The sequence below is a fragment of the Mustela nigripes genome, chromosome 8, assembly GCF_022355385.1.
Source record: "Mustela nigripes isolate SB6536 chromosome 8, MUSNIG.SB6536, whole genome shotgun sequence".
Classification (NCBI taxonomy): Eukaryota; Metazoa; Chordata; class Mammalia; order Carnivora; family Mustelidae; genus Mustela; species Mustela nigripes.
In genome coordinates this window covers 28,733,317-28,757,219 of record NC_081564.1, presented here as the reverse complement: position 1 = coordinate 28,757,219, position 23,903 = coordinate 28,733,317, and the positions used below count along the sequence as shown (strand labels likewise).

General features: G+C 43.1%; 1 protein-coding gene across 3 annotated transcripts in view; it reads left to right on the top strand.

Annotated features, from left to right (window-relative positions):
* Positions 1–23,903, top strand: part of DGCR2 (DiGeorge syndrome critical region gene 2) — a 94,056-nt gene that overhangs the window by 17,626 nt on the left and 52,527 nt on the right. For 2 of the 3 annotated variants that reach the window (XM_059409050.1, XM_059409048.1), the window contains exon 2: positions 15,017–15,139. The exons of the other annotated variant lie outside the window; for it this stretch is intronic. In XM_059409050.1, coding sequence (XP_059265033.1) covers positions 15,017–15,139 — 123 coding nt within the window. The remainder of the gene's footprint in view (positions 1–15,016; positions 15,140–23,903) is intronic. 3 annotated transcript variants of the gene reach the window in all.

Sequence of the window (23,903 nt, the reverse complement as noted above, 5' to 3'; positions counted from 1 at the left end):
GGTAACCACTGGTCTTTTGATGAATTTCAGCTTATAACATTGTTTTCTTTTATAGATCATGCTTTGAGAGATGTATGTAAGCACTTTGCCTAATCCAGGTTCACACAAAGATTTTATTTTTTTTTCCTGCCAAAAGTTTTAAAGTGTTAGAGTTTAAATGTAAGTTTTTGGTCTGTTTTGAGTTAATTTCTGTATCCAGTAAGGCGAGGTATCCAGTATCCAGTAAGGTCGAAGTTCAGTTTTTGATAATGTGTATGTCTAGTAGTTTCACCACCACTTGCTGAGGGCTTTTTTCCACTGAATTGTTTTTGCGCCTTTATAAAAAATCAGCCACATTTGTGTGGGTCTATTTCTGGGCTTTGTATTCTAATCCATTGATCTATGTATCTTTATCACACTTTTGATCAAAAAAGTTTTAAATTTTAAAGTTTATCTGTTTTTTCTTTTACATTTACACTTTCTGTTTTTTTTTTTTTTTAAAGATTTTATTTATTTTGAGAGAGAGAGAGCATACAAGCTGGGGAAGGAGCAAAGGGAGAGGAAGAGAATGTCAAGCAAAATCCATGCTGAGCATGGAGTCCGACGTGGAGCTCGATCTTACAACCCTGAGATCACGACCTGAGCTGAAATCAAGAGCCAGAGACTGAACTGACTGAGCCACCCAGGCGCCCAATTTCTGTGTTTCTCTAAGAACTCTTTGCTTCCCCAGGGTAGTGAAGATCTTCTGCTTCCTTACTAGACTTTGAGCTCTGTGAAGGCAAAGATTGTATTTATCATTCTGCTCTTGCTTTTATTTAGCACAGTGCCAGGCCTGCAGCAGGTACAAGGCTGTGCTAATGGGTTCTCTTAAGGATTTAAATATAATAACGTATTCGAGGCTTTTGATACACTGCCTGGCACATGCAAAATGAACATACAAGAATCTGATCTTGCTCCAGCTGTTTATCTTGGAATGAACTGGTTACACTGTGTGATGGCCTTCATCAAAATGTGGTGTGAGTGGTGGATGAAACAGCCAGTGGATGTTACATGAGTTGTGAGATGATATTATTCCAGCTCTACCCCACCCTCTTGCCCTGGTCTTACTCCCACATTTGAACCCTCCCCCACCCCACTCTCTGTAAAATATAGACTAATCAATCTTTAAAATGTCATTCGTTTATTGATGCTTGGCAAATCTACCTCTGTTTCCTCTTTCATCTTGTCCAGTTACATCCTTTTCCTTTGAGCCTTCCCCTCCTCTTCTAAGATCACTTACTTGAAGCAGGGCCTTTTTCTCCAGACATCTACATAAGGAGAAGCTAGAGGACAAGGCAAGGCACATGAGCCAGTGTCCCAGTTGGGCAGTGTCTGAGGATAGAAGATAAAGTAAGTGATGGTCACTTCATCTTCTGGTGTGGAAAATGCTTGTGACTTATAAAAAATAAATACTGAAGTTTGGGCCATGTCACTTTGTTCTCGTGTGGTGGTTTTTAGCCTCAACCTTGTGATTCCTTGGCTGATAGGAGAAAGTGGCTTCCCTGAGCATAGCAGCCCCACGCTACCCCCACCCCCTATCAGCTGTCACAGCAGCGCGGAGTCACCTGCCTGTCCCTGCCAGGCAGGTGGGTGACAGGGGAGCAGGGGATGTCCTTGCCCAGACTCAGGAGTCAGAGGAGCCCCCCCCCCTCCTTTCCATGTGGAGGGCTGACTGAGGGTGATTCTCAGTGATTCTTCTCCTACCCCAAGGCTATTTGGAAAGGGGTTTGGTGGTCACAGTGACTGAGGAACAACTGACATTTGAGAAGGCATAGCAAAGAATTTTGGCTGTATTTCAAAACCGCAGCATTTTGGTACATGCCTGGCCCTGCAGGTCCTGTCCAACAGTCAGACACTCCTCATCTCTGGGGATTTGTATTGCTGACCTCCATGGAGGTACTGCATGTCGTAAGTCCTGTGTTTTTTGTCTTAACAAAGAAAAAATGGGTCAGAATTGGAAAGTTTGGGTCTAGCCCTCTGAGGAAGGATGAGTTAGCCACGCCCCAAATCAGAATGCAGGGCATTCTGTTGGGGGTGGCTGTGATTCCCGACTTGAGTCCTGTTTCCCACTTAGCCAAGCTGGTTTTGGGATAGAGATCTGGACAAAAGAGTCAGATAGGGCCTGCCTTCTGGTTCCTGTGCTGCTGCTGTCCACTTGCCATAGGAATGGAGCAGGCAGGTCAGCCCTTTTGTGAAATGAGCTGATTGGACTAGATGGGTTTTCTGATAAATATAGCAGTCTCTGGCTTTCCTAATTTAAATTTTACTAGTAGAACTTCCATATAGTAGTCTTTATGAGCCACACACATCCCACTCCCCCTTGGATGCTAGGCCCTTGTGTGTGAATATCACGGGGCTAGCTGATCTCTGAGCTCCTTGTAGTGTGACATTCAGATACTCTGTCCTTCTGTTGTAACTCTGATGCCTCCCAGAGCCCATGAGTGTCTGGGCCTCCCATTAACAGCAGCCTTAACTGGGCTTCGCTGCTGAGTCACGTGGCAGGGTGTGCTGTGCAGAAAAAGCCCTTGGACCCAGCTCTCTGCTCACATCTTCCTTTTCTCTAGGTGTGTTCCTTGGAGAGGATTTGCCTCTTCAGAGCGCCTCACAGAATTATTCCAAAGGGCAGAATACGTGAAACTGTTCAGCAACCAAGAGCCCCGCCACATTGTGCCAGGAAGCAGGGAGGTTATAGGCAATCTCTTTGGTGCCATGAAGTGACAGCCCCTGGGAGAGGACTGATGGGACTGCAAGAAGTCACCATAGGGACTGCTGAGCCAAGGGTCTCAAGAACCTTAATGGAGGGATCACGGGGGGAAGGCTGGATAGAGGTGGTCCTTTGCCTCATGAAAAGAAAAATGGCATTTAGAATACTGTAGAGAAGGCAACGACCTTATAATTTAATCACAGTTTATTCTAGAATGACTCCTGGGAACTGTCCCGAATGCCTGGTAATGCCGTCTTCATCTTCTTGTTCTGCCCTTCTGGAACCATTCCCTCCCTGTCCTGCTGCTGATGGGTGTTCTGCTGAAGGTTTTCACTGCCTGCAGCATCCAGTCCTGGAGCCATAACACATCCCCCAGTGCCTTTGGTCTTATCTTCTGCTGAGCCCTAGCCGAGCAGAGAGCTCCTTTCTAGCGTTAGTGGCCCTTGTCGAGGCTGCACCCTTGACCTTTAGGCCTTCGCTGTGGTCTCTGGTGGTGCATGTGCTGCCCATCCTGAGGTCTCATTCAAGCCCCTTATTCGTCTCCTCTTATCTGAGGACACAGCTAACTGTATTTCAGAAGGCCCTCTTAGCACGTATGCCCTGTGTTTTGTATTTTCATGACCTGTGTTATCAGCAGTGATCTCTGTCCCCTCCTAAAGCTGTCAGGGGCAGCGGGCCTGGCCCAAGTTCTAGCCAGGGAGCACCGAGTTCCTGACATGGTGCTGGACAGGGCCCAGCACCCCACGGGAACCATTCTCCTGGACCTTTCCTGTCACACAGCAGAGCCTTATTTTCAGATCTCTCCCCTCTGCGCTGGTGTATAGTGTGGGGCCAGATACATATGCCTTTCGTAGTCCTTCCTTGGGTGGGGGTGGAGGTGGGGACGAGACCCAGGGAACAGCCCCTCTGGGAAGCAGCTCTTGCTCTTTCTAAGGGGGAATGTCTGAGCAGTCTGTCGGAGGCTGCACTGCCCACCTGGGAGCGGGTCTGCTGGGAGACTGGGGCCTCTTGGTCCCCTGGGTGGGCACTCCAGCAAGGCATGGAGGGCTGCGTCCAATGATGTACATCTGCTCTGTGCAGACCATCGGAGCCGGCTGGGGGCCGTGAGAGGGGATGGGATGTAGTTCTGTCTTGCATTTCCTGGCTGGAAGTTTTTGATTTCCTGAGCTTAGTGACTGTGGACTTGTGTGCTTCTGGTGTTCCTTGTCTTCCATTTCTCTGTGGGCAGATGTTAGGAGAAATCAATTCCAAACAATTAAGGCTTCATACTAAATTTCACACAGTAATTTGGGACAGCTCAGCTTACATAATTTAAAATGAGGCCAAGGCTTGCTGACAAAGAAGAAATTGAATCCAGAGAAAGAATCTGTATTGGAGAGGCTTCTAAGTTTCTACAGGGCCCGAATCCTCAAATTCCCAAACGTTGCATGTCTCTGGCAGCTCTGCGAGGTCAAAACCATATTCATAATAGTAGCAAGAGGTCATTAGCTGCATTCTCTCATTCTCTCACCAGTGCACAGTGGCATTACTGGAGGCCACTTGACATGTGATTGATGGCTAATGGGTTTCGTGCTTAGGATCCTCTCTCCCTCTGCCTCTTTTAAAGGATTTTTTTAAAAGCCATGGTAAAATCCACATAAGATTTAACATTTTAGCCATTTTTAAGTGTACATTTCAATGCCATTAAGTACATAGACACTGCTGTGCCACTGTCACCATCCCTCTCCAGAATTCTTTTCATCTTCCCAAACTGAAACTCTATCCTCATTAGACAGCTCTCCATTCTCCCTCCCCCCAGCCCCTGGTAATCTCTACGCTCCTTTCTTTGTCTGAATTTGACTCCTCTAGGGCACCTAATATAGGTGGAATCGTACAGCATTTGTTCTTTTGTGTCTGGCTTGTTTCACTGAGCATAATGTCCTCAAGGTCCATCCTTGTAGCAAGTGTCAGAATTTCCTTCCTTTTTATGACCTGCTAATATTCCATCAAAGAGATGCATCACATATTTCTTCATTCATCTGTTGGTGAATGCTTGGGTTGTTGAGAGTAATGCTGCCGTGAGCATTAGTGTACAGGCATCTGAGTCCCTGCCTTCACCCCTTTTGGACAGATAGCTAGGAGTGGAATTGCTGGGTCATATGTTTTAACCCTTTGAGTCTATGTTTGAGAACCTAGTGTTCACAAAATTTCTTGATTTTAATTTCTAATACAATACATATTGGTAGATATAACCCACATAAACTGAAGATCTTTGGGTTCCTTAGAAATTTCAAGTGCATAAAGGATTTGGGAATGAAAACATTTGAGAACCTATTAGTCAGAAGTTCTCATTTTGGTTCTGTGGCCTTGCACTTCTGTAGTTAGGGCATAGATTATTTTGAAAAATGTCAACAGTCCCTTGGCTAGGAAGGGCCTGCCTGTGTCTCCCATTTGTTAGCCAGGGGATAGGCATCACAAGGGAAGGTTTGGGGCAGACCCTTGGCAAACCCAGTAGTGGGCAGAGGGGGTGACTGTTTTTGAACAGTTTTAGATGAGACAGAAATTGTGCTGGACGCTCTACAAAGGGACTTGGGAGGATAGTGAGGAAGAAAAGGAAAAGGAATGTTGATTTGTAGCTTGAGTTATTGTAGTGAGACCCATCAGAATTGCTGGGTGACCTGCAAGCGACTAACTGTGTGTCAGTTCCCTGCCACACGAGGCAAGCTCTGTCATATCCTAGGTCTGCCTACTTTGTTTACCACTCTGGCCCAGGAGAGTTGCCTGGCACGAAGTGGCGCTTCGTAAATAGTCTTCGAATGAGTGATTCACATGTATTAACCAGTGACTCACAGGTTGGATTGCTGTCAGAAGAGCCCCAGCACTACAGGCCTATAGGCGAGCCAGGAAGTGAGAGAACCTTCCCTGCTGAGATCAGAGAACTGTTGACACTTTGTTACAGACTTAAAGAGAGGGAGATCTTTGAGCAGTTTGGTTCATCTAACATTTAGTAAGTGCCCCACTGTGCTGGGTGTTGGGTATGGGGTGGAGGATAAAGATTTATCCCTACACTTACACTCTGGGACAGGGTTTAGCAAAAACTCCGTAGCTGGCTTCTTTTTTAAAAAACATGTTTCTGCATGTATCAACAGTTCATTCCTTGTATGTATGTGAGTGAGTGAGAGAGAGAGAACACGAGTGGGGAGGGGGTAGGGGGAGAAGCAGACTCCCTGCGTAGGGAGCCTGACATGGGCCTGGATCCCAGGACCTGAGATCACTACCTGAGCTGAAGGCAGACACTTAACGGACTGAGCCACCCAGGTGCTCGGCTTGTTCCTTTTTATTGCTGAGTAAACAGTCCACTGTACTGCAATTTGTTTATCCATTCACTTTTTTGGACATTTGGGTTTCTAGCTTTTGGCTCTTAACAAAATCTAAAATTACTCTTTGTATGGACATGTAACTTTCATTTCTCTTGGGTAAATGCCTGGGAGTGGAATGACTGGGTCATATAATGGGTGTATATTCAGCTTTCTACAAACTGTCAAATTGTTTTTCAAAGTAATTTTACAATTTTACCTTCGCACTAGCAGTATAGCAAGTTTCCAGTTACTTTGCATACATGTCAATACTTGGTATCATCATTCTTTTTAATTTTAGCCATTCTAACAAGTATGTGATAGCATCTCATTGTGATTTTAATTTGCATTTCCTTAATGACTAATGTTGAGTATCTTTTATGTGCTTATGTGCCATCTGTGTTTCTTCTTTGGTTAAATGTCCTTTAAAATATTTTGCCACTTTGGGACGCCTGGGTGGCTCAGTTGGTTAAGCAGCTGCCTTCGGCTCAGGTCATGATCCCAGCATCCTGGGATCGAGTCCCACATCTGGCTCCTTGCTAGGCAGGGAACCTGCTTCTCCCTCTGCCTCTGCCTGCCTCTCTGTTTGCCTGTGCTTGCTCTCTGCCCCCCCCCCCCTCTCTCTGATAAATAAATAAATAAATATTTAAAAAAATATATTTTGCCACTTTAAAGTCATGTGGGTTGTTTTATTATTATTGAAATTTGAGGGTTCTTTATATATTTTGGGTACAAGCCCTTTATCAGATACTTGATTTACAAATGTTTTCTCGTAATATGTGACTTGTCTTTTCATTTTCTTTACAGTGTCTTTGAAGAAGAAAAATTCTCAATTTTGATGAAGTCCAGTTTATCAACTTTTTCTTTTATGGATCATACTTTGGCTCTACGTATAGTACTTTGGCTATACATATCTAAGAAATCTAGCCCGACATCACAAGATTTTCTCCTGTATTTTCTTATAAGTGTTATAGTTATAGGTCTGTGATCTGTTTTAAGTTAATTTTTTGGTATAGGGAATGGACCAAAATTTGTTCTTTCTTCTTTCTTTATTTTTTGATGGATATCCACAGTTGTCCCAGGACCATTTCTTTCTTCATGGAATTGCCTTTTTATCTTGATTGTAAATCACCATCACATATGTGGTCTTCTTTTAGACTCTGCTCTGGTTCCATTGATCTTGATGTCTGTCTTTGATGCTTATGGCATACTCCTTTTTTTTTTCCCCCTTTTAAGATTTTATTTATTTGTTTAATTTATTTGAGACACAGTGAGAGAGGGAATACAAGCAGGCGGAGTGGGAGAGGGAGAAGCAGGCTTCCCGCTGAACAGGGAGCCCAATACGGGGCTTGATTCCAGGACCCTGGGATCATGACTTGAGCTGAAGGCAGATACTTAATGACGGAGCCACCCAGGCACCCCAGTAGCACACTGTCTTGATTACTGTACCTTTACAGTAATTCTTGAAGTCAAATAGTGTACATCCTCCAACTTTGTTCTTCCTTTCCAAAGTATTTTGGGTATTTTAAGTCCTTTGGATTTTCATTTGAATTTTAGAGTCAGTTTGTCAATTTGTACAAAGTCCTGCTGGAATATTGATGGGGATTGAATTGAATCTGTAGAAGGATGTGGGTAGAATTTGAGCAGGGGGAAGGGGAGAGAGAGAGAGATTCCTCAAGCAGATTCTCCACTGAGTGGGGAGCTTAATGGGGGCAGTTGATTCCAGGACCCTGAGATCATGACCTGAGCTGAAACCCAGGGTTACTCAACCAACCTAGCCACCCTGGTACCCCTTGAATTGGTATCTTAATGACGTTGGATCTGTTGATCCAGGAACATTTCATATAACCCCATAGGTTTAGATCTTTAAAAAATTTCTCTTAGCTATATTCTGTAATTTTAGGACTTGTACTAATAGGAATAATAGGACTTTAGGACTTGTACTAATAATATGTACAGTAGGACTTGCTTACATCTGTCATTAGATTTATCCCTAAGCATTTACCTTTTTTTGATGCTGTTGAGGTAATTTTAAATATCTTAATTTCTGGAGCAGTTTGTATAGAATTGATCTTATTTTGGGGCACCTGGGTTGCACAGTCGGTTGTGTGTCTGACTCTTGGTTTCAGCTCCGGTAGTGGTCTTAGGGTCATGTAATTGAGCCGCGTGATGGACTCCACACTCAGCTCGTGGGTTCTACTTGGGATTCTCCCCCTCTGTTCCTTCCCTTGTTCTCTCTCTCTCTCTCTCAAATAAATAAATCTTTTTTTTTTTTTTAAAGATTTTATTTATTTATTTGACAGACAGAGATCACAAGTAGGCAGAGAGAGAGGAGAGAAAGCAGGCTCCCTGCTGAGCAGAGAGCCCGATACGGGGCTTGATCCCAGGACCCTGGGATCACGACCCGAACCGAAGGCAGAGGCTTTAACCCACTGAGCCACCCAGGCGCCCCATCAAATAAATAAATCTTAAGAAAGAAAAGATTGGTCCTATTTCTTCCATAAATATGTGGTAGAATTTTCCAGTGAAGCCATCTGGGTCTGGAGTTTTCTTATGTTTAAACTAAAAATTCAGTTTCTGAAGTAACTATAAAGTTACTCAGGTGTCTGGGCTGCCTCTTTGAGTGAGCGCTGGTAGTTCATGCCTTTCAAGGAATTTATCTTACTGATATAAAGTTGTTCATACTATTACCTTATTGTTCTCCCATCCTTTTTTATCCTTTTTAATATCCGAAATCCTAGTGGTTGACACCTCTCTTCTGACAGTAGTATTTTGTGTTCTTAATTTTTTCCTGACTAGTCTGTCTAGAGGTTTATTAATGTTATTAATCTTCTAGAAAAACACCTTTTGTTTTCATTATTTTCTCTAATATTCTGTTTTGTGTATTTCCACTCCGATCTTCATTTTTTCTTGTCTGCCATCTGCTTTGGGTTTCATTTGCTTTGCTTTTTTAATTTCTTAAAGAGGAAGCTGAGATTACTGATTCAAGACCTTTTCTGATACAGGAGTTTAATGCAGTCCATTTGTCTCTGGGAACTGTTTTAGTCTCATCCCACAAATTTTCATCAATTTAAAATGCTTTCTAATTTCCTTTTTCATTTCTTCTTTGACCCATAGGCTATTTGGAAGTGTGTCAGTTATTCCATATAGTCAGGGGATTTTCCAGATCTCTTTCTGCCATTGATTTTTTATTTAATTCCATTGTGGCCAACAACATACTCTGTATGCTTTGAATCATTATAAATTTATTAGTAATTTATTTTATGGATCATAATATTATTTATTATGGTAAATGTTATATACATGAAAAGAATGTGTAGTCTGCTGTTGTTGACTGGAGAGTTTTGGAATGTCTGTTGGTGTTGTTCAGTTTGTCTGTATCCTTGCTGATTTCCTGCCTGCTGCTTCTATCAGTTATTGAGAGAGGGGATGGAAATCAGTTGTGAATTTGTCTATGATAGCAGTTTTTCCTTCATATTTTAAAGCTCTGCTATAGATGCATAAACATTTTAGGATTATTTTGTCATTTGTCATTATTAAATGACCTTCTTTATTCCTGGTAATATTTGCTCTGAAGTCTACTTTGTATAATACTGATTTGGCCACTCTAGCTTTCTTTTGATCGGTGTTATTAGCATGGTATATCTTTTTCCATTCTTTTATTTTTACCTATCTTAGTGTCCTTCTATAAAGTGGGTCTCTTTTAGACAACATGTAACTGGGTCTTGTTTTTTTCACCTGTGTGACAAGTTATGCTTTTTAACTGGGGTGTTTAGATCACCTCATCTGTTTATTGATAAGGCGCAATTAATTAAAATCTGCCATTTTGTCACTTGTTTTCTATTTGTACCATCTGTTTCCTTTTTCTTTCTGCTTTTTGCATTGAGTGTTTTTATTCCATTTTGTCATCTTCATTGGCTTATTTGTTAAAACTTTTGTGCTGGCTTTGTGGTATTCATCTTGAACATCCTGCAGTTGACCTTCACATGACAAGACTCCTTTACATGTAGTGTAAGAGGCTTGAAGTGGTATGCTGCTGCTGCTCCCTTCCCAGCTTTTGTGCTGGCATTGTCAAAGTTCTACTTCGCAATAAGGGATCCATGTTTTTGCTTTAAATAATTCTAGGTTGACTGCTTTCTTTGTTTTCAGAAGTTAAAAATGTTGCTCCACCATCTTCTGGCTTGTATTGTTTCTAACTGCTGTCCTGTTTGTTTTCCTCTGCAGATTACGTCTTTTTTCTCTGGCCCTTCAGGCTCTTCTTTTTTTTTTTTTTTTTTTTTTTTTTTTTTTTTAATTTATTTTATTTTATTTTTTTTTTTTAAAGATTTTATTTATTTATCAGAGAGAGAGAGGGGAGAGAGCGAGCACAGGCAGACAGAATGGCAGGCAGAGGCAGAGGGAGAAGCAGGCTCCCCGCCGAGCAAGGAGCCCGATGTGGGACTCGATCCCAGGACGCTGGGATCACGACCCGAGCCGAAGGCAGCTGCTCAACCAACTGAGCCACCCAGGCGTCCCTTTTTTTTTTTTTTAAGGATTTTATTTATTTATTTGACAGAGAGAAATCACAAGTAGTCGGAGAGGCAGGCAGAGAGAGAGAGAGGGAAGCAGGCTCCCCGCTGAGCAGAGAGCCCGATGCGGGACTCGATCCCAGGACCCTGAGATCATGACCTGAGCCGAAGGCAGCGGCTTAACCCACTGAGCCACCCAGGCGCCCCACCCTTCAGGCTCTTTTAAGATTTTCTCTTTATCACCGGTTTTAAGCAATTTGATTGTGATGTGCCTTGGAGTAGATTGTTTGTTTGTTTGTTTTAATTTCTTATAGTTGGGGTTCATGGTTGACTTGGATCTATGGGTTTTCATCAAATTGGGAAATGTTTTTGTCATTGTTTCTTCAAATACTTTGTCTCTTCGTCCCCCAAGTCTGTGTCACACAGCTCATAGTTTATGTTTTCTAGCCCTTTTTCGGTATTTTAGTTTCTTATGTTATCTTCACGTCATTCATCTTTTCTTCTGTGAAACTGAATCTGTTCGTACTACGCCTTGCAGTTTTCATCTCAAGGCAGTAGATTTGCTTTCTTAAAATCTTCTGTATCTACCGAACATGTTTGATTTTTCCTCTGTGTGAGGAAAAATGTGTGACACAAGTTTTCATTTTAATGTCCTTGTCTACTTTATCATTTGTACCTTTTCTGAGTCAGTTTTGATTGAATTTTTTTCATTTTGGTCATAATTTCCTGTTCCTTTGCAAGTCTGGCAGCTTTTTTTATTGAGTGCCACACTTTGTGAATTTTGCCTTTCTGGTTACTGTGTATTTTTGCATTCCTATAAATATTCTCGACCTTTGTTCTAGGATGTGACTTGGAAACAATGTGAACCTTTCAGATGCTTTTTTATTTATTTCATTTTTTATTATGTTATGTTAATCACCATGCAGTACTTCATTAGTTTTTGATGTAGTATTCCATGACTCATTGTTTGCATATAACACCGAGTGCTCATTGCAATACGTGCCCCCCTTAATACCCATCACTGGGCTAACCCATCCCCCCACCGCCTCCCCTCTGAAACCCTCAGTTTGTTTCCTAGAGCCCATAGGCTCTCATGGTTCGTCTCCCTCTCTGATTTCCCCCCACTTCATTTTTCCCTTCCTTCTCCTAATGTCCATGCTATTCCTTATGTTCCATGTATAAGTGAAACCTTAACCATAATTGTCTTTCTCTGCTTGACTTACTTCCCTTAGCATAATCCCCTCCATTTCCATCCATGTCGATCCAAATGATGGGCATTCATCATCTCTGATGGTTGAATGATATTCTGTTGTATATATGGACCACATCATCTTTATCCATTTATCTGTTGGAGGTCATCTCAGCTCCTCCTGCCATTTGGATATTGTGGACATAGCTGCTTTGAAATTGGGGTGCATGTGCCCCTTCTTTTCACTACATCTGTATTTTTGGGGTAAATACCCAGCAGAAAGACCCCAAAAGTAATAGGCCAGAAATTTACAGAGATAATCTATAGAAACAAGGACTTCACAGGCAAAATGATGGCAATAAAACCATGTCTTTCAACAGTCACTCTGAACACGAATGGCCCAAATGCTCCTGTGAAATAACACAGGGTTGGATAAAAAGACATGGCCCATCCGTATGTTGTCTACAAGAGACTCATTTTGAACCTGAAGATACATCCAGACCAAAAGCGAGAACCATTTTTCATGTCAGCGGACCTCAAAAGAAAGCTGGGGTAGCAATTCTCGTATCAGACAAATTTGATTTTAAGCTAAAGACTTCAGTAAGAGATACAGAAGGACACTTAATCATTCTTAAAGGTCTATCCAACAAGAAGATCTAACAGTTGTAACTTTCTGTGCCCCCAGCATGGGAGCAGCCAACTACATAAGCCAATTGTTAAAATAAGAAAAACATATGGATAATAATACTTAATAGTAGGACACCTCAACGCTCCAGTCTCAGCAACAAACAGATCATCTAAACAGAAGATCAGCAAAGAAACAAGAGTGTTGAATGTTGAATGACACAGTGGACCAGATAGACTTTATACATTCTGTTATATTCTAAATATATGTGGAACATTCCACCCTAAAACAACAGAATACTCATTCTTCTTGGATGCTCATGGAACTTTCTCCAGAATAGATTACATACTGTGTCACAAATCAGGTCTCAACTGATACCAAAAGATTACGATTATCCTCAACTGTTGCTTTTAATTGCTGCATTTAGTCTGGAGTTTATTTTTCTCCACTAACAAGGCAGGACTCTTGTTTGTACTTAACTTGTACCCCACAAGTAATGAGTTTTTCCACACTGGCTCCTGAAAACAGGCATTGTTTGTGGTCCTGCTCAATTTCAGTTTCTGTTTTTCTATTACCCTTTAGGATGGCCTGGGATAGTTTCCTCACACCACTGATCAGTACTCTGCTTCAATCCCTGAGGGCTTCCTCCCTAGATCCCTGGAGTCTGTCTTTTGTGCCACTCTCTCTTTTCCAGGACTCTTTGGAGCCGCGCTGTGAGTGCTCCTTGCCTTGGTTTCCCCCAATTTTTAGCTGCATCCACTTACCTCCAAGAGTCTTCTCCCCTTGGAGTCCCTCTCCCTGCTTTGTAGCCTGGAAATGTGCTTGAGGCAGTAAGGCTTACCTCACATGTTCTGTGACTCAGGGATCACTGTTCTTTGTTGCTTGATGTCAGTGTCTGGAGAACTGGTGTTTTCTAGTATTTTGCCCCCCTTCTTTTTTTCTCCCATTGTTTCAGGTCGGCAGTTAAATCTATCCCTCTAACTCCATCTTGACTGGAAGACTTTATAAATTATGGAGCATTGTGACTCTTTTGTCCATGCCATATATGTAACAGAAGCTTTCCTTATGATTAAATTGATTGATTTACTGCGCAGTGGCAGGTGGAGAAGAGTGAACACTGGATTCTGGGTTCCTTTCCCTGGCCCTTCTTTTCCCTGCTTCAGAGTGGAAGACTCTCAGACATATAACCCTGGCGGGGGATGAGGATTGTCTCCTTGCAGAGCACTCTGAAGAGGCTCTCTTGTGAAGGTACCAAAGTTATGGTACACGATGCCATGCGTGGCCGTCCCAGGTGGGTGGGGAGGGAAGGGCTCAGGCCTTACATCTGTGTCCTACCTGATTTGGTGGGTTCATCTACCTTGGTTAATTAGAGTGATGATTGGCTCTGGTTACTTAGGCCAGTGATGGGACAGGACTCAGGGGTGGGAAGAGTTCCTGGATTTGAGTGGAACGATTCCAGGACAGGGAAGACCACAGAGGGAGCAGGACCATAGTAAGAGAGCTCTGTTTGTTTCTTCTTCCTGTGGTACCACATTAGCGTGTAGAACTTTATCCTTCACACCTCAGTGCTTTTCCTTGGCTCCACGTATGCCCACGTAGCAGCCATCGCCTCACTTCATAAGTCTGGTGGGAAGGACCAGAGGAAATACTTTGGCCTCTTCAGGTCATTTAATCTCTCTTAGTCATTAGTCTTCACTCTGCTGTTGTATCTCAAAAGCAGCCACACACGAATACATATTTGTGGCCGTGTTCTAATAAAACTTTACTTAAAAAACAAGTGGGAGGGGCAGGAGTTGACCCAAGGGCTATAATTTGCCAACCCCTGCCTCAATTCAAGTCCTCACTTTACTGGGTTATTTGATACTTTGTGTGGTTCCCCTGTTATGATTGCTTCCAGAAACCATCGCCAGTTCTACCTGTCTTAAAACACAGATCTCATCATGTTACTGACTGACTGACTAATTTCTGGCTTCCTTTAACATTCCCAGGAAAGGTCAGAATTATCTTACCCTCAAAGCCTCCATAGTCTGACCCTTTTTATATTTCTCGTCTTACCTCTAGTGATTCCCCATCTGTTGCATACCGTCTTCTCGGCATGTTTTCCTGCCCTGTGATTATCCATGAGCTTTACTTTTTCTGGTATGTTTTCTCCCTTCCTATTACATTATACGTGTTTATTGAAACCACCATCCTGCCTTGGGAACCCTGTTTATATCCCATCTTCTTTCAGAAGGATTCCAGAGCCCCTCAGGTGCAGGCCGTTTCTCCTTCTTCACGCTGTTTGAGCACTCCTGTGGTGCACTCTCCTGATTTGCTCTTCATCAGAAACGTGTGTGTGTGTGTGTGTGTGTGTGTGTGTGTGTTTCTTGTTGACCCATAGCCCCTCCTGCGGTGAGAGGTGTGCCCTCTTGTGACCTCTGTAGTCTAGCGCCAAGTCAGACTCTGAGCAGAAATGTGTCAGGTGTGTGTTTGAGGTGGCACATAAAGACCCATGTCTTGGGTGGGGGGCCTTGCCCCTAACCCTAACCCTAACCCTGTCGGGGCGCGCTCCTGGGCCCAGGCGGCGGCAGGCCTGGCTGTCCCATCTCCACTGCTGCCACCGCTTCCTCAATGGCCTCTTGCCCTTTGGTTCCACAGAGCTGCGGTGCAACCCTGGGCAGTTTGCCTGTCGCAGCGGCGCCATCCAGTGCATCCCCCTCCCCTGGCAGTGTGACGGCTGGGTGACTTGTGAGGATGAGAGCGACGAAGCCGACTGTCCAGGTGAGTGTGTAGGGCCGCCCTCGACCCCACCTCCATCACAGCTGTGTGACTGTGCTTCCGTCGGTGGGGGGACGGGGGGTGTCCACTGCAGCCCAGGTGGTAGCCATTCACTGGAAGCTTACATTGAGCTGAAACCCTCCCCTCTCAACCTTCTCTCTCTCTCTAAGAATAACTGCTCAACACAGGCAGATCCCAGAATTTGCAAAGTTGCAGGGGCAGGGCTGGGGTGAGGCAAGAGAGGTGCCCAGGATGGTATGTTTCTGTTGGCACTGCTGGCCCCGAGAGCAGCGCCCCTGAAATGTGGTACCCTCTTACCGCCTCCTCACCTGCCTCTGGAGGTGGGTGCTCTTTGAGACTTGGCTAGAATCCTGATGAGGGTCATTAGACGGGCTTTGGCTCTACCAACCCGTCCTGCTCGCTCAGTCCCTAGTAAATTTCCACCTGGGGATTTTCTCCTGACAATGCATGGGCTCCTAAAGATATATGCAGATGCCACAGAAAGTTTAAACTGTTGGTTCTCCACTTGGTTTCTGCCCCAGCACCCTCAGGGAGTGTAACACGCCCCATGAGAAATGGTGTTCACTGCATCCCTGGTTCTTTTGGGTTAGGATGGAATATGTAGTATCTTGGATTTGCCCATACATGTGTGTGTGACACACACACATACATGATCACACACACACACACGCACACACACTAATTTAAGACCCAGGTAGCACCAGTAAAGCCCCTAAGAAGATGTGTTTATTCTACCTTGAGAACCTCAGACCGAATAACTTTTCAGCCTAGCATTTTAATTTCTTGAAATTCTAGTTTGGTTTTGCTTTACCAACCTGATTTATTGCTGTTTTCCCTTGAATGGGTAAGCTGGACTGTTTCTTATGCCCACTCTGTGATGAATTTTCTAGCCACATGCTTCATTCATGCCTTTTTCTTTTCCTGAGATCCTCTTGTTCTGTTTTCATGTGGACGGATCTTGCCTGTCCTTCAAGACTTGTCTCAGATGATACCACAACAAGCAGGCATCTCTGGGCCCTCGGGGTGGAGGTTAGCTTCTGCCAGCACCTCTTCTCTCTCTCTGACAACATCTAGAACCACCAGTAATTCTCACCATTACCTGTGCCCATGCTTGATCTCTCCTTCCAGACTGTGAGCTCCCCAAAAGCAGGAGACCTGTCCTCTTCCTAAGTGTGACCTGGCCTAGGACGGAGGTCCTTTTTAACATTTGGTAAATGGAAGGAGTGTTGTAATTCCTGTGGGTCAGGTACTGAAGAAAAACCAGTTACCTCAACCCTGGGTATCAGGTAGGGTATCAAATACAAGGCAACATTTGAGCTTGGGACAGTACTTTGAAGGGGGTTCCGAGTAAGAAGTGGAGGTAGTCTGGTCAGACTGTTTGCCTGAAAAGATGGCCTTTAGAAGGGATCGCAGTTACCCCTCAAGCCTGTTCATTGGATTACGCACGTCTCTAGTTGAGGTACTTGCCTTTGCAAATGAGTTTGAATGGTGGCCGCTGGGGCAGAAGCTTCTGGGACAGCCCTGTGTCTGGGAACCCACCTGCTCCTTCCTTAGGTCACAGCCTGGACGGCATGAGCTACCCTGTGCTTGGGCTGCTGGTGCTTCGTGTTGTGTCAGCTGTTGAGGACAGGCGGTTGTGATTGGGATCTTCCCTGGGTCTGCCTTATGGTATGAAACTTCATAGCCTCCTAGAGAATATTCTGAACAAAGAACCAAATGATTCTTGACTGGTTTTCGAGTGGGAGGACGACTTATTGCTGATCGCAAAGCGCTTTTTGGCTTAGGGTTGTATGTAATAACTGTTCTGTTGTGTAGGTACAGAAAACAGTGGTTGGCATTCTAGTTCATCTTGTTCATTTCTCCATCCACTGTGGACTTGATAAAGGCAGGGACTAGATTTTATTTCTCTTCTGTCCCACAAGGTCTGGCACAGGAGGTCACAAGTCACTTAGCACAAGTGTTGATGTGAGATTATAGAGGTAGCCATATTTTCTCCCCAGACAGAAATAAAGTCTGTTTAACAGGAGCCTGGAGTTCAGCTTAGATAGTGTGCTCCAGGCCCTAGCCACTGAGGACACAATGATCATGGCAGTGTGTGGAAACTCATGGAGCCCTGATAGGGCCAAGGAGTGTTTGAGAAAGAGTGGGAGGGCTGAGGTGCTGTTGGACCTCCTGGCTCACTCCTGGCCTCCCCTTGCGTCTGGTACCCTGTCTGTCCCGTGATGTAGTGCCACACCATGATCCAGGTGGGCAGTAAGCTTTGATTTCTAATTAGTCTTAAAGCTGGGATTGTGAGGGGCGCCTGGGTGGCTCAGTGGGTTAAAGCCTCTGCTTTCGGCTCAGGTCATGATCCCAGGGTCCTGGGATCGAGCCCCGCATCAGGCTCTCTGCTCAGCAGGAAGCCTGCTTCCCTCTCTCTTCTCTCTGCCTGCCTCTCCATCTACTTGTGATTTCTCTCTGTCAAATAAATAAATAAAATCTTTAAAAAATATATATATTAAAAAAAAGCTGGGACTGTGAGAAATGTAAGTTATGAAAATGAACGAATAATAAATATAGTACTTGTTTCTCACGTCTCTGAATCAAAAATTGCTGAAATTTTGTCATATTTTCTGTTTTGTTGTTGTTTTTTCTTTTTTTAGATTTTATTTATTTATTTGACACAGAGAAAGAGAGAGAGATCAGAAGTAGACAGAGAGGCAAGCAGAGAGAGAGGGAGAAGCAAGCTCCCCGCCAAGCAGAGGGCCCTATGTGGGGCTCGATCCCAGGACCCTGAGATCATGACCTGAGCCAAAGGCAGAGGCTTAACCCACCGAGCCACTCAGGAGCCCCTAAATTAATTTTTTTGAACATCATGAATATGTTAAATTCTTATTAACATTCCTACCAACTCCCCTACCCCCCCCACACACACACACAAAAAGAAGAAAGAAGAAAAATCTTTGTGTATGGGGAGGGGAGTGTGGACAGGGAGTTAGCTGATAACTGCCTTTGCTGTGGCCTTCCCGTCTATGGGGAGAGTTTAAATAAACCTGTGAGAAGCCCTGGCCATGCTTGGTTAGGCTTTTGAACATGGGCTTCAGGACTTCTGGAGGGACTGTAAGAGATTACGTTATTGTCCTCCTGAAAGCCTGTTAAATTATAGTAAAAGAGTATAGAAGATATGAAAGATGTAAAATGGAAAAAGATGGAACAAAAGGCCAGTAATTTCAGTATGTTTTTGGAAGATAGGAAATGGATGGTGCTAGATACAGTCTGGACATTCAGTACATTGCCTGCATTTCCAGGGCTGGAAGGCTGGAGCTCTCTTATTCAGACCCCACTGCCAGTGGGCTTTGGCTCTCACTTAGCCCAAGAGATCCTTCCCATGAAGTCTGGAAGGTAGAGGGAGGTGGACTCTCTTCCTCTGGCAGTGGTGTGGGGGTGCGCGGGTGAGGGAGCACATTGGCCTCCATAGCGGCCTCCTGTCTGCTGTCATAGGACTGTAGAGCAGCTGTGATGGGCGGAGGTTTCCTGCGGGTTCCTGTCCTGTGGATGGTGTCCCGAGTTGGGACTAAAGCTGCAGAGGCGGAGTGGAAGGCTAGAGGTGGCTCACTTTTGTGCACACTCCAGCCTCTGCAGTTGCTCTGAAAGTACCTGATACCCCGTATTAAACCCCTTGTTTTTGAAATACCTAGCATGGCTTCTGTTCTTCTGACTGAACCATCTTTGATGTAAATGGAAACTAAAATAAGATGCATAAAGTTCCTTAATGGAGAAAAATGTAGTGGAGACATTAAAGATTTGAAAAATGTAATGGAGACATTAAAGATTTGAATAAATAGAGACAGGATATTCTTGGCTAGGAAGACTCAGTGTGGCCTGTTCTTAGATTGATCTCCAAAGGGGTTTTTGGGAAATGTGACAAGTCAGTTTTAAAATGTGCAGAAGATAAAGTCCTAATATTGTAGGACACTCTGAAGAAGAGTAAGGTGTGAGCAGTTGCCTTACCTGTGCCAAGGCTTACGTTATCGTTGGCTCAGGGAAGCACAGATTGGCCCATGGAACAGAAGAGCTGCCAGAAACAGACCTGAGAAATGATATATGGCACAGGTGGAATTACATATCACTGGGCAGAGGCTAGGTTCCCCAATCGTAGCACTGTGACAGTTGGGAGAGCATGTATATAAAATGTACAGAAAAATTAGTTCCAGGTTAATTGAAGAAAACCTTCTAGAACACACACAATCTAGAAGAATATCTTTATGACCTTGGTAGGAAAGTTTGTTGTTGTTGTTGTTTTTTAAGTCACAAGGATAATCAATTCTAAAATAAAAATGACCAGTTTTACTAGATTAAAATTAAGATATTCCCTTTTCCAAAAGGTACCTGTAAAGAATGTGAACAGACAAGCCACAGAGTGGGAATAAATTTGCAATATGTATAACACATAAAGGATTATAGTCCAGCACACATAAAGAACTCCTACATGTGGACAAAAGACACATGGGCATGTCACGGAAAAATTAACAAGAACAGTGGTTAAACAGATAGAAAGATATTCAGCCTCATTAGAATTCCAAGGCCACAGTGAGATTCCACTTTACAGTTACTTAAATAGGCAGAAATTAAGATGTCTCTTGGCAAAAATTAAGGTATTGACAAAACCAAGTGTTGGAGAGGATGTGAGTGACTCGGAAATCTTACCTGCTGCTGGTGAGGGGGATAAACTGATGTACCTGCTTTGGAAAACTGGCATTAACTTACGAAGTTGAACATTCTCATATTCTGTGGTCCAGGATTTTCATCTGGGGAGCTCTAGAGAGGTTCTTGCAGCACTCTTCATACTAATAAACATCTTGGAAACAGCCCAGATGTCTGTGTTCACATCATGGCGATTATGGACCAAACAACAGTGAGTGAATAGTAGGTCCTTGTGACAACATCACTGGATCTTAAGAGCAGCGTGTAGGTGACAAAGGCAACTTGCCAAAAAACACAACACCATAAAGACAAGCAAAAGTGACCATTGTCTTATGTACATACATACAGGTGTGATAACAAAAAAGGCAAAATGGTGAAACAAAGTATAGGCTCTTGGTTCCTCCCTGGTGGGGAGACAGAGGAATAAGAAACAACCCTACAGCTCATGTCTGGATTCTGAAGTAGGGTGGGAATAGGGGTGGAGGGCTCACAGCTGTATTTTATTATTAGGCTTTATTTCTTACATTTGTGTTACATATGTTCTTTGGAATATGCCAGATACTATGTAGGCTTTTTTTTTTTTTTTTTTTTTTTCCTTTAAGAAAAGCTAGTAGGAGGAGAGTGAACTTAGCACAGCAGAGAAACTGTAACTGTGAGCCTGGTTGAGGGGAAAATGATAGGAAATGAACTGGTTTGACAGGCAGCACCACTGAAAGGCTTGGTGCTCTAAATACTGAGGCTGGTGGGCACCTGGCATGGGAATGGATCGGTTGGTGGGATTCTTTCACCATGGGTCTCCCTTCCTTGCTACACAGAGCTAGATGACCCCTCCCACCAGCAGCCAGGAACTTCATTTTGTAGACCAGCACTGCCCTATTAGTAGCCCCGAGTCACGTGTGGCTATTGAGCACTTGAAATGTGGCCATTTCGAGCAAGGACAGACTACAAGTGTAAAGTACACGCCAAATATCAGACTTGGTACAACAAAAAAGTAAAACACCCCATTAATACTTTTTTACATTGGTTATGTGTTGAAATGATAGTATTTTTAATATATTGGGTTAAATTACATTATTAAAATTAATTTCATTTCTTATTGAAATGTGGCTTGCATTTTATTTCTGTTGGATAGCACTTGTACTTAATTTTGGCAAAATAGGAGACACCAGGCCCAGCAGGCCAAGCAGAGGGCAACTGTGGAGCTTGAGAACAGAAGAATTTAGAGAAATTCTCTCTGGGGACAGGTGAGACCCTCAGCCATATCTTCAACCCAACTAAAAAGCTGACTCTCCCACTGTGCTCCCCCACCTTGAGGCTCATCTGAACCCCACTAGTGTTTACAGAGCCTCTGATAAGCTGAACCACTTTACTCTTAAACCTGAAAGAGAGCTGGTGCTTTCTAGACTCTGGAAGAAAACATCTGGGTGCTTACTGGACTCTGAACAAAGCATCTTAGACCAGAAGAGTCCAAACAAGGTGACCTGAGGTGGCTAATTCTGCTCTATGTAAAATGATGGTCAGATGTGGAGGTTCAGAACCAAGCTGCTGGGGCTGGAACCTTGTCTCCACCACTTAACTGGCTGTGGTCCTCTGAACAGGCCGGTTTTGAACTTCATTGTCTTCATCTGTAAGATGGCCAAAGTAACAGTACCTGCCTCTTAGGGTTCTTTTGAGGCTTTTAAATAACTTGATAACTATAAATTGTTTAGACCAGAACATGGCACATAATAACCTCTCAATATATATTAGAAGTGGCTTATTTTATTAATTCAGGGAAGAATAAGCAAACTTTGAAAGTTTATTCTGACATCTTTTGAACTGTCAGTCTAAGAAACTCCAACCCCTCATCCTTACATTACCACTGCCAGCCCCCCACATACACATGAAAAAAAAAAAAAAAAAAAAACCCAGAGAGTAGCTGGTTCTATAACTTTACAGAAGCTCCCAAAACAGTCACAGGTCTAAGGAACACCCAGTCAAAAAAAGCCTCACTGAAATGGTAGGAGATTTTGTGGCATGTTTACTCCTCTCTGCCCCACCCACTTCCCACCAGGCACAGGAGGTCTGAAGAAAGCAACAGCCCAGCTTGAAAATCTCTGTTTCTAACAGAATGGAGCCGGGCAGTCCTTAACTTGAAACACTCTAGCTTGTCTGGGGACTGTCTGAGGGACTGATCTCTTTTCTCTGACTGGAAGCTCAGATCTCAGGCTGTGAAAAGCTGTGGACAGTGGAAAAAAGGGCTCCTGAAAGCTGCAGGGGGACTGCAGAGCTGCAGTCCTGGGGCAGGGGAATAGGGGTGGAGGGATGCAATAGAATACTTAAGAATATTGAGAAGCTGGGTGACAAGTCTCTATGAAATTAAGATTTCTTAAACAGCCATCTATACTTAGGAATAAAAAAAGTTCACACACAGGCCTAGGCAAGATACATACCCAAGTGGTCCCAAGGTTCAGAACAAATCGTGCTAATTAGCGAAGGACTTTAACACCGAGCCAGTCTGCAAAGATTGGGAAAGGTGGCTGTATATTCAGATGATTAATTTTCAACAAAAACAAAATCACAAGTTATACAAAGGAAGAGGAAAATATGGCCCATTTAAAGGAATAAGATTAGGTGGCAGAAACTATCCTTGAGAACACAGACATTGGACATACTAGACAAATGTTTTAAAACTATCTTAAATGTGCCCAAAGAGCTAAAGGAAAACACCAAGAACTGAAGGAACTCAGGATAACAATATGAACAAAATGAGAATACCAACAAAGAGAAAGAAATTATAAAGAAAAACACTGTAACTGAATTGAAAAATCCCTTAGAAAGGTTGAATAGTAGCCTCCACCAGTCAGAAGAAAGACTAAGTGAATTTGTAGGGCATTGAAACTACTGAGTCTTTGGAACAAATGAACAAAGAAAGGGGACTAGAGCCTTGGGCACTTACAGGATCACAGTAGCTATCAACAATAGCAGAATACACATGTTTTCTCCTCCAGTACACATATAATAATCTGCAGGATAGACCATATGTTAGGCACAAAAGTCAATACATTTAGAAGGTTGAAATTATACAAAGTATGTTTTCCAGTTAACAATGGAACAAAACTAGAAGTCCCCAGTAGAAGGAAAGGGGGAAAATTCACAAATATGTGGATATTCAGTAGCACACTCTTATTTAAACATGGTCAGTGTCAAGAAGACATCACGAAGGAAACTAGAAAATATTGAGACAAATGAAATGAAAACACAACATACCAAAACCACTGGGATGCAGTGGAAACAGTGCTACGAGGGAAATTACAGCTGTAAATGTTACATTAAAAAAGAGATCTTAAGTCAACAACCTAACTTCACAGGAAGAAAGGAACTTAAGGAACTAGGAAAATAATGAACTAAAACCAAAGCTAACAGAATGAAGAAAATAAAGATTAGAACAGAGGTAAATAGAAAGTAGAAAATCTAGAAAAAAATCAGCAAAACCAAAGATCAAAAAAATTGACAAGCCTTTAGCTAGAAGGACTAAAGAGAGAACACCCAAATAAAGAGACGGAATTGACATTATTACCAATTTTACAGAAATAAAAAGGTTTATGAGAGAGTACCTGAAGAATTGTGTGCCAACAAATTGGGTGACCTAGATGAAATGGAAAATTCCCAGATACAAGCTTCCAGAAGCAAATTACAGACCAATATCCCATGAACACTGATGCAAAAATTCTGAGCCAAGTTAGGAAACAAAATCTAACAACACATTAAGATGATTATATGCTGTAACCAAATGGATTTACTCTTGGAATGCAAGGATGGTTCAACAAAGTAAATCAATGTAACATACCACACTAACAAAATGTAGAGGAGGAAATCACAGCATGTTGTAAAATTAACCATTCTTTCATGATACAAACACTCAACAAGCTAGGAATAGAAGAAAACTACTTAGAAATAATAAAGGCCTGTAGCTGTGGGCACACCCACAGCTGATATCCTACTCAGTAGTAAGGACTGAAAGCTTTTCCTCTAAGATCAGAAACAGGACAAGGATTTTACCATTTCTGTTCAACATGGGATT